Here is a 14,140-nt window from a genome sequence, read left to right as displayed (position 1 = left end):
AATGCAATTGCTATGTATGATTATCTATTATTGTCATATTAATCATCCCAGTAATGGGTGCTATATAGGGAACTTCACTTTGAATCATTACATGAATAACCCTTGTCAACCTCAAAGGTTCCCTAATATATTTCTTCTACTTTTTCACTGTTAATATTTCACTGTGTAATTACAGCTCCCAATCCCTGTGCAGCTAATGATGGCAAAGGACCCTGCTCTCATATGTGTCTGATCAATCATAATAGGAGTGCTGCTTGTGCGTGCCCCCACTTGATGAAACTTTCCTCAGACAAGAAGACCTGCTATGGTAAATTTCTTGAAGTTCTTATCTAAATTTCAAATTGAATTCTCTCAAATGATCTTAGCATTAAGATTTTCCTCAAAGTGAAGCAGAAGAGATTTTTAATGTCCTTAAAAACATTTGAGGTAGTGCTACTTCCAGACTGTATTGATGATTCATCTACTTTTGGGAAGACTGACAAATTCTTTAAATATGTGATATGCTGCACTTTACTATTTATTACCTTATTCATTTTTTTTTCTTGCTGCTTTCTTATTTGGTGTGTTGGCAGGATTTATCTCTACAAAGCAGGGAGATTTGTAAGTGAAAGGGCATTTTCAGAAAGTGATGATGTAGGTAACCATGTAACAAAGAGGTACTTAACAGCTTTAATCTCCTCCTGCTCTTCTAAAGTTACTTTCACATCATTTTATAGGGGATTATCAACTTAAAGGGAGGAAGAATGAGGTAAAATTTTTGACTTTGAAATATTTCTTAAAAATATTTAAACAGCACACTTAAACTAGAAAAAATGATAATGAAATTCATGAATGAAATCAGACTGTAGGGTTTTTTTTCTGTTTTGGTTTCTTTTAATTTTGAGTAATTTTTGTTTATTTGTGGAGCAATTACTTTCAAGGGCAGAGAAGAATGTGCTTACAAAATCTTAACTCAGGAATGTAGGTGCATGATGATTTAATTAATTATATATAATCTTAACATATCACAACAACAATAATTCCAAAGAGACAATGAAATAATAGATTATTTGTGACATCTATTTCTATTTAATCTCCTATTTTATAAACTCAGTTCCAAAAGGTGCTTATGGGAAGTAAAAATGATGCAATGCCTCACAATGTTACTTACTACAGATTTTTAAAAATGTGTAATAAAACATACCTTAACGTTATTTGAAGCCCAATTTTGACAAGAAAAACATGAACATGACTTTTAAATCCATGTTTAATTTTATTGAGATAGTATAAAAAATGTTCTTAGATGCCTTCAAAAATCATTTAATTTTGTTCTGATTAGGTAAAAAGAACAAATACCATTTGATATTTCCAGAGTTCATGTGTTTTAATAATTGTTTAAAATTATAAGATCAAATCACTGAGAATTTCTTGGTATTTCTAACTAAAGAAAAATAATGACTTAAGAATTCTAACTAGTTTTTCATTTGTTTCTTAATAATTTTAATTTAAATAATAACTCATTTATGCCTATCAAATCTTGATTATGATTTTTTGATGTTAAAATTCTTTTAAATAACAAGAAATAATTTTAGAATTTCTAGATTGCTTCAAACTTGCCAAGGTTAGGAGAGAAAAATACTTATTTCTGTTTCTTTTCTAGAAATGAAAAAATTTCTTCTATATGCAAGGCGTTCTGAAATCAGAGGAGTGGATATTGATAATCCATATTTTAACTTTATCACGGCCTTTACAGTTCCTGATATTGATGATGTTACTGTGATAGACTTTGATGCATCTGAAGAACGTTTATACTGGACAGATATTAAAACACAAACCATTAAACGGGCTTTTATTAACGGAACTGGGTTGGAAACTGTTATTTCAAGAGGTAAGAGCTTTGCACATTACAGCTTAAAAAAATGTCATTCAATTTATAATAATCACAAGTCTCTTTTGTATGTTTTTTTAAATTATCCAATTCTGTGTTGTTAATTGAAAGTTGGAATTGATTATTCAGAGATTTAATAATATGCTATGTCTTTACAATTGTATAATGCTATAATTATGTTGCACATAATAGTCTGATAACTAGAAATTTTGTTTCAAAAGAAGAAAAAAAAATCAAAAGTGATCTCCTTAAAATTTGTGGATTTCTAAACAAACATTTCAAGACTTATTCTTTGCTGATGGAGGAATGGTAATTTGTGCATACACAAAATATAGAATATTTGGGAAGGACTTCTTTCCCTCTTTGGGCTCAAGCTTATTATCAACTTCCTTTGCATAAATTTTTACAGAACTAGAGTACACAAATAAGACAGGGAACTTATTTCTATCCACATCCTAACCTAGCAAGTTAAATTATAACTTATTGGTAAATGTTGTTAAATTAACTATTAAAAAAAATAACTTTCCCCAAAGTAGAAAATATGTCTGAAGTGAAGTTAGACATAGTTACAGATACCATGACTAAATATTTAACATTGAATTATCCTAGACTTTGTTTGAATCTTGGTGTATTGTGATTTCTGGATCAGTTATTGTTGTTGTTATTATTGTTATAATTAGTTGTAGTAATAGTTTAGTTTATCTTCATTGAGTATCTTAGTATATATATTGCATATATATAATATGTTAGTTTTATATATATTTATATATAGTATATATATGTGTATAGTATGTATTTAGTATAGTATTATTATATTAGTATATCGACATAGTATATCTTCATTGAGTATCTGCTCTTTTCATGACTGCAAAACCAAACAAGACAGTTTCTGTTCAATTTCATTTTCCAATAAGCATGAGAGAGTGATTTGGAAGAGGATAGAAGAAAGGGTGATCAGTAATCCATATAGATATATCAAACTCTCATGCTTTGAAACATACTAAAAATTTAAAATCAGAACTTATATGAGGAATGATCAATCTCTTAATTAAAGCAATAAGAAGTGCAGGTTTTAAATTCACAGGTTTTCAAGAGTTTCCACATATCATATTTAAAAAGCTGGCTTGAGTATTACTAGTAGATCTGAGAGTCTTTAACCACTAAAGTGTTCTTTTATTTATGCTAGCTCTTTACTCATCTAAGTTTAGTGCTATTAAAGCAACTTGAATGAATTGGTTATAAACTTGTTTATGCTTATACTTATTTCAAACTTCCCATAAGAGAATAACCTTTATAAGAAAGCTAATGCAAAGATTTTTTCTTCTTAGACTATTTTTTTACAGAGGAGAGGGAAATAATGGTTTGATTATTATCCAATTGTTAGACTAGGTAATGATCATTAAATACCTTGAAAGATCATTTAAAGGACGTTACGTGCCTTCTAAGACTGACAGTCAGGTGATCTCATAAGATATTCATTAAAGTCTAACAGAAAATTGTTTAAGCACTTCATCATGAATGTGAAATCCTTACCAAAAGGCTTTGTGAATTGTATGAAGGGAAAGATGTTATATCTCAGAAAAACGTGAGGACAATTTTCTATCAATATAGATTGGTAGCTAGTAGTTATGTAGTAACTGTAGTAGTTGATGAATTTGTCTTCAAGAAATTCACAGGCTTCTTTTCATTTAGTGGACTTTATTTATAATTATTGCCAAAAATTGAACAATGATATTTTCTTACCAACAATTAATAAAATATATTCATTAGGATCAATAACCATTAATTCAACCATTTTGAAAATATTGAAATATATATAAGAAATTGATGGAGAATCATTATTGGCTGAATAATATGAAACACAGAACAAGAAGGACATATTATACAAGCTGATAGAGCTAAAGAAATAAGTAGGAACTGAATCTAGACTTTATAAGTTGTTGATTTTTATATTAGTACTGAAAATAATGAGAGCCAAAGAAGTATTTCAAGGAGGCAGCAGTTGTATGGTTAGGCAAATACATACAGCTACGTATGTATTTGCCTTTGGAAAATATGAGTTCTAGCTTTTAGGTTTAGTAGAGAATTGAAGAGGTGTGAGATGGAGGCAGGTGACTCTGGGAGACTGGATCACTGGCTGGTATAGCAGTTTTAGTAAGATGTGATTGAAACATGGACTAGAAGGGAAAAAAAGAAATGAGGGAGAATTATAGAAACATAAAAGAGTGAAAATATAAAGTAACTTAATTAATTGGATATGAAGGTTGAGGAATAGGTATTGTCAAAGATAAGTCCTTCATTTCCGGCTCACCTGTAAGTTGAATGATGTTGCATTTTCCTTTCTTCCAGGGTGAAATCTTGTGAAGGACTGATTTATCTTTCCATTAATAGAAAGCTTGAGATGAACTTTTGACAGTTCAGCTTGTGAGCTCATCAAAGTGTCTCAAATCCTGCCAGTAATTGTACTGTATTTTATCCTTTCATCTTTTGGATTCCCTGCGAATGTCTGACCTTTCTCTTATTTCTTACATGCTGGTCTCTGTATCTTCTCACTTCACTGTCCTTCCTCTACTGGACTTTGTCTTGAGATTCTCTCTTTTCTTATCTTCCTTAGCCAAAGTCTAATGTGAAATCTGCTTCATAAATCAGACTCTACATTTGTCATTGCTCCAATCAGACCGTTTCCTGAGAAAACACTGAACCTTCATGAAAGAGTGTAGAAATAGTTTGCCTGCCATGCCATTCTCCATATCCTAAAATACTAAACTTCTCTTAATTTATGTACTACCTACACAAGCTATTGGTTACAGTTACATGTACAAAGCACACTTCATTATAAACATAAATGCTAACAAATGACTATAGATGTGTTCTTTGTATAAACTAACAAATATTTATAATCACATGTATAGTTGCCTCTTTAAAACACAAAAAGGTAATTTTATTCTAAGAAAAATTACTGCACAATTCACAGCAAAGGTTTTTGCTACTGGTCTGCAGCCTGACTCTCTAGTGGTAATTAATTCTTACCCTTAAGTCACTTCTTCGTCCAGATATTTTTCAATTATTGGTGCTCTCAGGTTTAGTTTTTTGATGTGATAAATAATACTAGCTGTCCTTAAAGTGACAAGCACCATAATCTCATGTAATCTTTACAAACTTATTATTAAGAAATACTTTCATTCTGTGGATGAGAAAGCTTAAGCTTGTGAAAGCTGAAACTCTTGTCTCTGAAACAAAGGGAGTATACAGTGGAGCCGCAGTCACACTCTGGACTGTACGTTTAGAGCTCCTGTCACTCTCATTACTCTGCAAAGAGAGAATTTGGGACTTCATCCCCAGTGACTGGGTGTTAACCTTTTATGCTCAGTTGCCTCTCCTGAGTACTTATTTATATAATGCCCACCATTATACCTTACTAGATAAAAGACTGTCCCCCACAAACTTTAAATCATCATAGCAAGAAATTAACTTTCAATGAACTTAGTAAGAAGAAAAGAAGACATTAACAGGCCTTAAAGTTCTAACTGGGAGTTACGTAGTTGGGTTTCCACATTTGTATCTATTCTTCTTTCTTTTAATTTTTTTTTTAATTTTCATTTTATTATTTTTATTAATTATTTTTGTTATTTGCCCCAGGGGTAATTTTGTGAATCATCAGGCTTACACACTTCACAACATACTTCATAACACTAACTCGGGTATATCACATATCCTCCCAATGTCCATAACTCAACTATCCTCTCCCTACCATACTACCCCCGATAACCCTCAGTTTGTGAGATTAAGCATTTCTTATGGTTTGTCTCCCTCCTGATACCATCTTGTTTCATTTTTTCCTTCTCTACACCCCAAAACCCCCACTCTGCCTATCAAATTCCTCATATCAGGGAGATCATATGATAATTATCTTTCTCTAATTGACTTATTTCAAGAGCATGATACCCTCTAGTTCCATCCACATCATTGCGAATGGCAAGATTTAATTTCTTTTGATGGTTGCATAGTATTCCATTGTATATATATACCACATCTTCTTTATCCATTCATTTGTTGATGGACATTTAGGTTCTTTCCACAGACTGGCTATCGTGGACATTGCTGCTATAAACATTTGGGGGCATGTGCCCCTTTGGATAATTGAATTTGCATCTTTATTTTTTTTAAAGATTTTTTATTTATTTATTAGAAAGAGAGATCACAGGCAGGCAGAGAGACAGGCAGAAAAAAAGAGAGGGAAGCAGGCTCCCTGCTGAGCACAGAGCCCATTGCAAGGCTCAATCCCAGGACTTAAGATAATGACCTGAGACAAAGGCAGAGGTTTTAACCCACTGAGCCACCCAAGTGCCCCAACATCTGCATCTTTAGGGTAAGTACCCAGTAGTGCAATTGCTGGGACATAGGGTAGCTCTATTTTCAACTCTTTGAGGAACCTCCATACTGTTTTCCAGAGTGGCTGCACCAGCTTGCATTCCCACCAACAGTGTAGGAGGGTTCCCCTTTCTCTTCATCATTGTCAGCCTCTGTCATTTCCAGACTTGTTTATTTTAGCTATTCTGGCTGGTGTAAGGTGGTATCTCTCCATGGTTTTTGATTTGTATTTCCCTGATGCCGAGTGATGTGGAGCACTTTTTCATGTGTCTGTTGACCATCTGGATATTTTCTTTGCAGAAATGCCTGTTCATGTCCTCTTCCCATTTCTTGATTGGATTATTTGTTCTTTGGGCATTGAGATTGATAAGCTCTTTCAAGATTTTGGATACTAGCCCTTTATCTGATATGTCAGTTGCAAATATCCTCTCACAGTTTGTCAGATGTCTTTTGGTTTTGTTGACTATTTCCTTTGCTTTGCAAAAACTTTTGATCTTGATGAAGTCCCAGTAGTGCATTTGCACCCTTGCTTCCCTTGCCTTTGGTGATGTTTCTAGGAAGAAGTTGCTGTGGCTGAGGTCAAAGGGGTTGCTGCCTATGTTCTCCTCAAGGATTTTGATGGATTCATTTCTCACATTGAGATCCTTCATCCACTTGGAGTCTATTTTTGTGTGTGGTGTAAGGAAATAGTCCAGTTTAATTCTTCTGCATGTGGCTATCTAATATTCCCAACAGCATTTGTTGAAGAGACTGTCTTTGTTCCATTGGACATTCTTTCCTGCTTTGTTGAAGATTAGTTGATCATAGAGTTGAGGGGCTATTTCTGAGCTCTCTATTCTGTTCCATTGATCTATGTGTCTGTTTTTGTGCCAATACCATACTGTGTTGATTATGACAGCTTTGTAATAGAGCTTGAAGTCTGGAATTATGATGCAACAAACCTTGGTTTCCTTTTTTAAGATTTTATCTAATTATTTGACAAAGATATATCACAAATAGTCAGGGAGGCAGACAGAGAGAGGGAGAAGTAGGTTTTCGCTGAGCAGAGAGCCAGATATGGGGCTCAATCACAGGATCCTGAGATCATGACCTGAGCTGAAGGCAGAGACTTAACCACTGAGCCACCCAGGCACCCCCAACCTTGGCTTTCTTTTTCAACATTCCTCTGGCTACTTGGGGTCTTTTATGGTTCCATATAAATTTTAGGATTATTTGTTCTATTTCTTTTTTAAAAAATGATGGTATTTTGATAGGGATTGCATCCAATGTGCTTTATGTAGCATAGACATTTTCACAATATTTGTTCTTCCAGTCCATGAGCATGGAACGTTTTTCCATTTCTTTGTGTCTTCTTCAATTCTTTTCATGAGTATTCTATAGTTTTCTTAGTACACATACTTTGCCTCTTTGGTTAGCTTTATGCCTAGGTATCTTATGGGTGTGGGTGCAATTGTAAATGGGACTGACCCCTTAATTTCTCTTTCTTCTGTCTTGCTCTTGGTGTATAGAAATTCAACTGATTTGTGTGCATTGATTTTATATCCTGATACTTTCCTGAATTCCTGAATGAGTTCTAACAGTTTTGGAGTGGAGTCTTTTGGGTTTTCCACCTAAGGTAACATATGATCTGCAGAGTGAGAGTTTGACTTCTTCTTTGCCAGTTTGGATGCCTTTTATTTCTTTTTGTTGTCTGATTGCTGAGGCTAGGGCTTCTAGTGCTATGTGGAATAGCAGTGGTAATAGTGGTAATAGCCCTGCCATGTTCCTGATCTTAGGGGAAAAGCTCTCAGTTTTTCCCCATTGAGAATGATATTTGCTATGGTTTTTCATAGATGGCTTTGATGATATGGAGGTATGTACCCTCTACCCCTACACTATGAAGAATTTTGATCAAGAAAGAATGCCGTACTTTGTCAGATGCTTTTTCAACATCTATTAGGAGTATCATATGACTCTTATTCTTTCTTTTATTAATGTATTGTATCACGTTGATTGATTTGAAGATGTTGAACCAACCTTGCAGCCCTGGAATAAATCCAACTTGGTTGTGGTGAATAAACCTTTTAATGTACTATTGGATTCTCTTGGCTAGTATTTTGGTGAGAATTTTCGCTTCTGTGTTTATCAAGAATATTGGTCTGTTTCTCCTTTTTATTGTGGTCTTTGTCTGGTTTTGGGATCAAGGTATTTCTGGCCTCATAAAATGAGTATGTAAGTTCTCCTTCCATTTCTATTTTTTGGAACAGTTTCAGGAGAATAAGAATTAATTCTTCTTTAAATGATTGGTAGAATTCCCCTGGGAAGCCATCTGGCCCTGGGCTCTTGCTTGTTGGGAGATTTTTGATGACTGCTTCAAGCTTCTTACTGGTTATCGATCTGTTCAGGCTTTCTGTGTCTTTCTGGTTCAGTTTTGGTAGTTTCTATCTCTAGAAATGCATCCATTTCTTCCAGATTGTCAAATTTGTTGGCATATAGTTGCTCACAATATGTTCTTATAATTGCTTATATTTATTTTGTGTTGGCTGTAATCTCTCTTCTTTCATTCATGATTTTATTTATTTGGGTCCTTGCTCTTTTCTTTTTGATAAGTCTGGCCAGGGGTCTATCAATCTTATTAATTCTTTCAAAGAACCAGCTCCTAGTTTTGTTGATTTGTCTATTGTTTTTTTGGTTTCTATTTCATTGATTTCTGCTCTGATCCTTATGATTTTCTTCTCCTGCTGGGTTTAGGTTTTCTTTGCTGTTCTTTCTCCAGCTCCTTTAGGTATAGGGTTAGGTTGTATACTTGAGACCTTTCTTGAGAAAGTCTTGTATCACTATCTACTTTCCCCTTGGGACTGTGTTTGCTGTGTCCCAAAGATTTTGAACTGTTGTTTTTGAACACGGTTTTGTTTGAACATTTGTGTTTTCATTTTCATTTGTTTCCATGATTTTTTTTTTCAATTCTTCTTTAATTTCCTGGTTGACCCATTCATTCTTTAGTTGAATGCTCTTTAGCCTCCATGTATTTGGGCTCTCTCCAAATTTCTTCTTGTGATTGTGTTCTACCTTCAGAGCATTGTGGTCTGAAAACGTGCAGAGAATGATCCCAATCTTTTGGTACCAGTTAAGACCTTATTTGTGACCCAAGATGTGATCTATTCTTCAGAATGTTCCATGTGCACTAGAGAAGAATGTATATTCTGTTGCTTTGGGATGGAATGTTCTGAATATATCTGTGATGTCCATCTGGTCCAGTGTATCATTTAGGGCCTTTTTTTCCTTGTTGATTTTTGCTTGGATGATCTGTCCATTTCAGTGAGGGACGTGTTGAAGTCCCCTACTAATACTGTATTATGGTCAATGTGTTTGTTATTAATTGGTTTATATGATTGTCTGTTCTCATGTTAGGGGTATAGGTATTTAAAATTGTTAGATCTTCTTGTTGGACAGACCCTTAAAGTACTATATAGTGTCCTTTTTCATCTCTTACTATAGTCTGGCTTAAAATCTAACTTATCTTATATAGGGATTGCCACCCCAGCTTTCTTTTGATGTCCATTAGCATGGTAAATTGTTTTCCACACCCTCACTTTAAAACTGGAGGTATCTTTGGGTCTAAAATGAGTTTTTTGTAGACAGTGCATTGATAGGTCTTGTTTTATTATCCATTCTGGTACCCTGTATCTTTTGATTGGGCATTTAGCCCATTTACATTCAGGGTAACAATTGAAAGATATGAATTTAGTGCCATTGTATTGTTTGTAAGGTGAGTGTTACTGTATATTGTCCTGTTCTTTTCTGGTCTACTGCTTTTAGGCTCTCTCTTTGCTTAGAGGACCTCTTTCAATATTTCCTATAGGGTTCGTTTGGTGTTTGGTAATTATTTTAATTTTTGTTTGTCCTGGAAGCTTTTTATCTCTCCTTCTATTTTCAATGATAACCTAGCTGGATATAGTATTCTTGGCTGCATGCTTTTCTCATTTAGTGCTCTGTATATATCCTGCCAGCTCTTTCTGGCCTGCCAGGTTTCTGTGGATAAGTCTGCTGTCTAATATCTAATATTTTTATTATTGTATGTTACAGACTTCTTAAGCTGTTTTCAGGATTTTCTTTTTGTCACTAAGACTTGTAAGTTTTACTATTAGATGATCGGGTATGGACCTATTTTTTATTGATTTTGAGGGGGATTCTCTGTGCTTCCTGGATTTTGATGCTTGTTCCTTTTGCCATATTAAGGAAATTCTCTACTATAATTTTCTCTAATAACCTTCTTCCCTCTCTCTCTTTCTTGTTCTGGAATCCCAATTATTCTAGTATTGTTTTGTTATGGTATCACTTATTTTTTGAAATCTTCCCTCATGGTCCAGTGGTTGTTTTTCTCTCTTTTGCTTGGCTTCTTTATTCTCCATCATTTGGTCTTCTATATCACTAATTCTCTCTTCTGCCTCATTTATCCTAGCAGTGAGAGCCTCCATTTCTAACTGCACCTTATTAATAGCTTTTTTTAACTTCAGCTTATTTAGATTTTAGTTATTTTATTTCTCCAGAAGGGCTTTTATTTCTCCAGATGGGGTTTCTCTTATATCCTCCAATTCCATTTTTTAGCCCAACTAGCACCTTGAGTATTGTTGTTCCGAATTCTAGTTCTGACTTATTACCAATGTCCATATTGATTAGGTTCCTAGCTGTCAGTACTGCCTCTTGTTACTTTTTTCATGATGAGTTTTTCTGCCTTGTCATTTTATCCATATATGAATATGAGTGAGAGAAAAAAATACTAAAAGGGTGGCAAAACACCTGAAAAAAAATGTATGCTAACAAAATCAGAAGAGATCCAAAACTGGGAGGAGAAGAAAGAGGGGGAAAGGAAATAAAAATAAAAAATAAAAAAGTTATACACACACACACACATTTGACTGGTGAATAGAACAGAGCCACCCACTTGATTTTGGGTGTATTTAAATTTCTTAGAAGAATATCCTCCCAAATATTTAAAGAAAGAAAAACTTACATATATAGAAAAATAAATGCAAACATGATGAAGAGATGTAATATGACAGTAAAGATCAAAATTTTTTAAAAATTCTAAAAAAGGAAGTGATAATAAGTTGTTTGGAAAAAGAAAAAAAAATAGAGTAGGAAATGTGCTCAGGCTGGAAAGTAGAACAAAGCCATGTGTGAGATTAGAAATTTTGTTCTATTAGAAGAAATTGTATCTTAAAATTTTTTAGGAAAAAAAACATACATATACAAAAAACAAGATTAAATACAATGAAGGGATAAAATATGACTATAACAATAAAGGTTTTAAAAGTTTTTTTAGAAAGGTATTATTAAGATAAACAAGTTAAAAACATTCAAAGAGGAAAAGTTAAAAACTGGAATAAGAAAAATATTTTTGAAAAAAATTAACTTTTCAAGACTTAAGTGACATGGGGAAAAAGCCATTAATTCTATTTATTGCTTTCCCCTAACTCTGGAGTTCTGCTATTCTCATTGATTCATGAACTTTGTCTTAGCTGGATGTTCTTGCTGATTTTCTGGGCAAGGGGCCTGTTGCAGTGATTCTCAAATGTCTTTCCCTGAGGGGCACCTAGGTGGCTCAATGTGTTAAGCCTCTGCCTTCGACTCAGGTCATGATCTCAGTTTCCTCGGATCAAGCCCTACATCGGGCTCTCTGTTTTGCAGGGAGCCTGCTGCCCCCTCTATCTCTGGATGCTGATTTGCCTAACTTGTGATCTCTCTCTCTCTCTGTCAAATAAATAAAATCTTAAAAAAAAAAAGTATTTGTGCAAGGCAGAATTGCACTGCCCTTGCCATGGACAGGCCTAAGTATTCTGCTTGGTTTGCTCTCAGAGCTTTTGCTCCCTGAATGCTTTCCTTAGAGCTCCGGAGGATGGGAATAAAGATGGCACCTCCCAATCTCTGGCCCAGAGGAGCTGAGAGCTCAGAGCCCCACTCAGTGTGCTCCCTGAGACAAGCAGTCAATCACTCCTGTCTCCCTGGTCTCCAGCCACAGTCCAAGCTCACCTGGCCTGTGACCAAGCATTTCTATCTCTGGTTAATGGCCCTTCCTTATGTCTCTAAACCCAGCAGATTCCTGCCATGCTGCTCTTCCCAGAGCAGGAAGGTGGGTCTCCCTGGATTTGCCACTTGTGGGGTTCTTGCTTGAAGAGCATTGGCCCAACTGTGCCTCAGATCACCATTTAAGGTAACTCTGATCTGAAAGCTCACTCCTTGGCTCTGTCTCTGTATTCAGCTTCTCACTCTGATACCTGATAGCCCTGCCACACTCAGACACCCCCAAACCTTCCGTGACCCTGCGGGTCCTGAGACCACACTGTCCTTGTGAGGGCTGCACCTCTGCTTAGCCTCTGCTATGATATCTCTCAGGGGAGATGACTTCTGAAAGTTTGGATTTTGTGCTCTGCTGCTCCACTGATTCCTGGGAGCTGGCCCCTCCCCCTGTGGTCTAACTTCCCATTGCTTTGGACTCACTTCTCTGCACTTCCTACCTTTCAGAAAGTGGTTGATTTTCTGTTTCTAGAATTGCTGCTTTTCTTCTCTTTGATCTCCTCTTGGTTTTGTAGGTGTTCAGAATGTTTTGATAATTATCTAGCTGAACTCCTGGAACCTAATGTCATTTCAGTCAGCTACTTTTCTGCCATCTTGCCTCTCTCTTTGTATCTATTCTCCTTTTATCTATCATTAATTCCCCATACAGTACTTTGAAGTAAATGTTACTTTCTGTTTTTAAAAATGACAAGTCATTTAATTCATAGTAAGAAATGGCAGGGCTTGTTTCATCCAAGTTGGAATTGACTTTAAAGTTCTGTGGTTTTTCCCTCCTGACCCAGAGTCCCTCTCTTTTACAAATAAGGAACTTTGCCAGATAGAGAACAGAAAATCTTAATAATCACATGGTTTGTACAAATATTTATTTCCAATATTCATTTAACAAACATTCAGCATAATCTGCTGATTTCACCTAGTAGCACCTCGGTGAAGCGTAAAAGTATTCCATCCCTTTTCCAATAGTTTGGTTATTCTGACATAGAAGAAAAAGCTTTTAGAGATATGTTGGTAGCATTATAAGGCCCCAGGCTACTGTCAATAAAAATTCACTTTTTACTGGGAAAAAAATCCAGATGTATCTGGTTATTCTAGGGCAAAGTGAATCATTCACTTCTGGAAAATTAAGGGCTCAACTTTGGGCAAGTACCATTGACTGAACAAATTCTAGAGTCATCTACCATCTGAAAGCATCTGAGTTTAGCAGATGCTAAAATGAACAAAAAGAAGATTAATACACATTAGAAGTTATCTGTTTATTAAAAACCCTCATTTGTATGGTAGGGAATTATCATATAATAATATGTTTTTTTAACTGTAAAAATATAAACTCTTTAAATGTAGACTTTTGATCACATTGCTACAATATAAAATTTAATTCTCAATGGTACTTTGAATTTAATTGGATTTATTTCAAAGTAGATTTCCATTATTTTTTTTTTATTTGTTTATTTGACAGACAGAGATCACAAGTAGACAGAGAGGCATGCAGAGAGAGAGAGAGGGAAGCAGGCTCCCTGCTGAGCAGAGAGCCCGATATGGGACTCGATCCCAGGACCCCGGGACCATGACCCGAGCCGAAGGCAGCAGCTCAACCCACTGAGCCACCCAGGCGCCCCTAGATTTCCATTATTATTTGAAATTGTTACGCTCTTCTGCCAACAATTATTTTGTCACTGAGTACTAAATTCATCCGTTCCCTCTGTTTTGCAAGACACCATATTTAATTGTACCCATTAATAAAAATGCTTAAAGAAAAAAAAACAACAACTATTATGAAAATTGGTCCAGCAAGAATGAAGGAAAAGAAAACAAGTCAGTAATAAAAGTGAGATCTAGAGTCTAGAT

General features: G+C 35.0%; 1 protein-coding gene across 1 annotated transcript in view; it reads left to right on the top strand.

The window, feature by feature from the left end:
- The window catches only part of LRP1B (LDL receptor related protein 1B), a 1,620,129-nt gene that overhangs the window by 988,503 nt on the left and 617,486 nt on the right, over positions 1-14,140 (top strand). Inside the window, exons 28-29 of the mRNA XM_045066491.1 lie at positions 176-307; positions 1,640-1,867. Coding sequence (XP_044922426.1) covers positions 176-307; positions 1,640-1,867 — 360 coding nt within the window. The remainder of the gene's footprint in view (positions 1-175; positions 308-1,639; positions 1,868-14,140) is intronic.

Source organism: Mustela putorius, unplaced genomic scaffold, assembly GCF_011764305.1.
Source record: "Mustela putorius furo isolate JIRA1106 unplaced genomic scaffold, ASM1176430v1.1 tig00003867_pilon_pilon_pilon, whole genome shotgun sequence".
In the NCBI taxonomy this organism is placed as follows: domain Eukaryota; kingdom Metazoa; phylum Chordata; class Mammalia; order Carnivora; family Mustelidae; genus Mustela; species Mustela putorius.
This window is presented reverse-complemented; position numbering and strand designations above follow the sequence as displayed.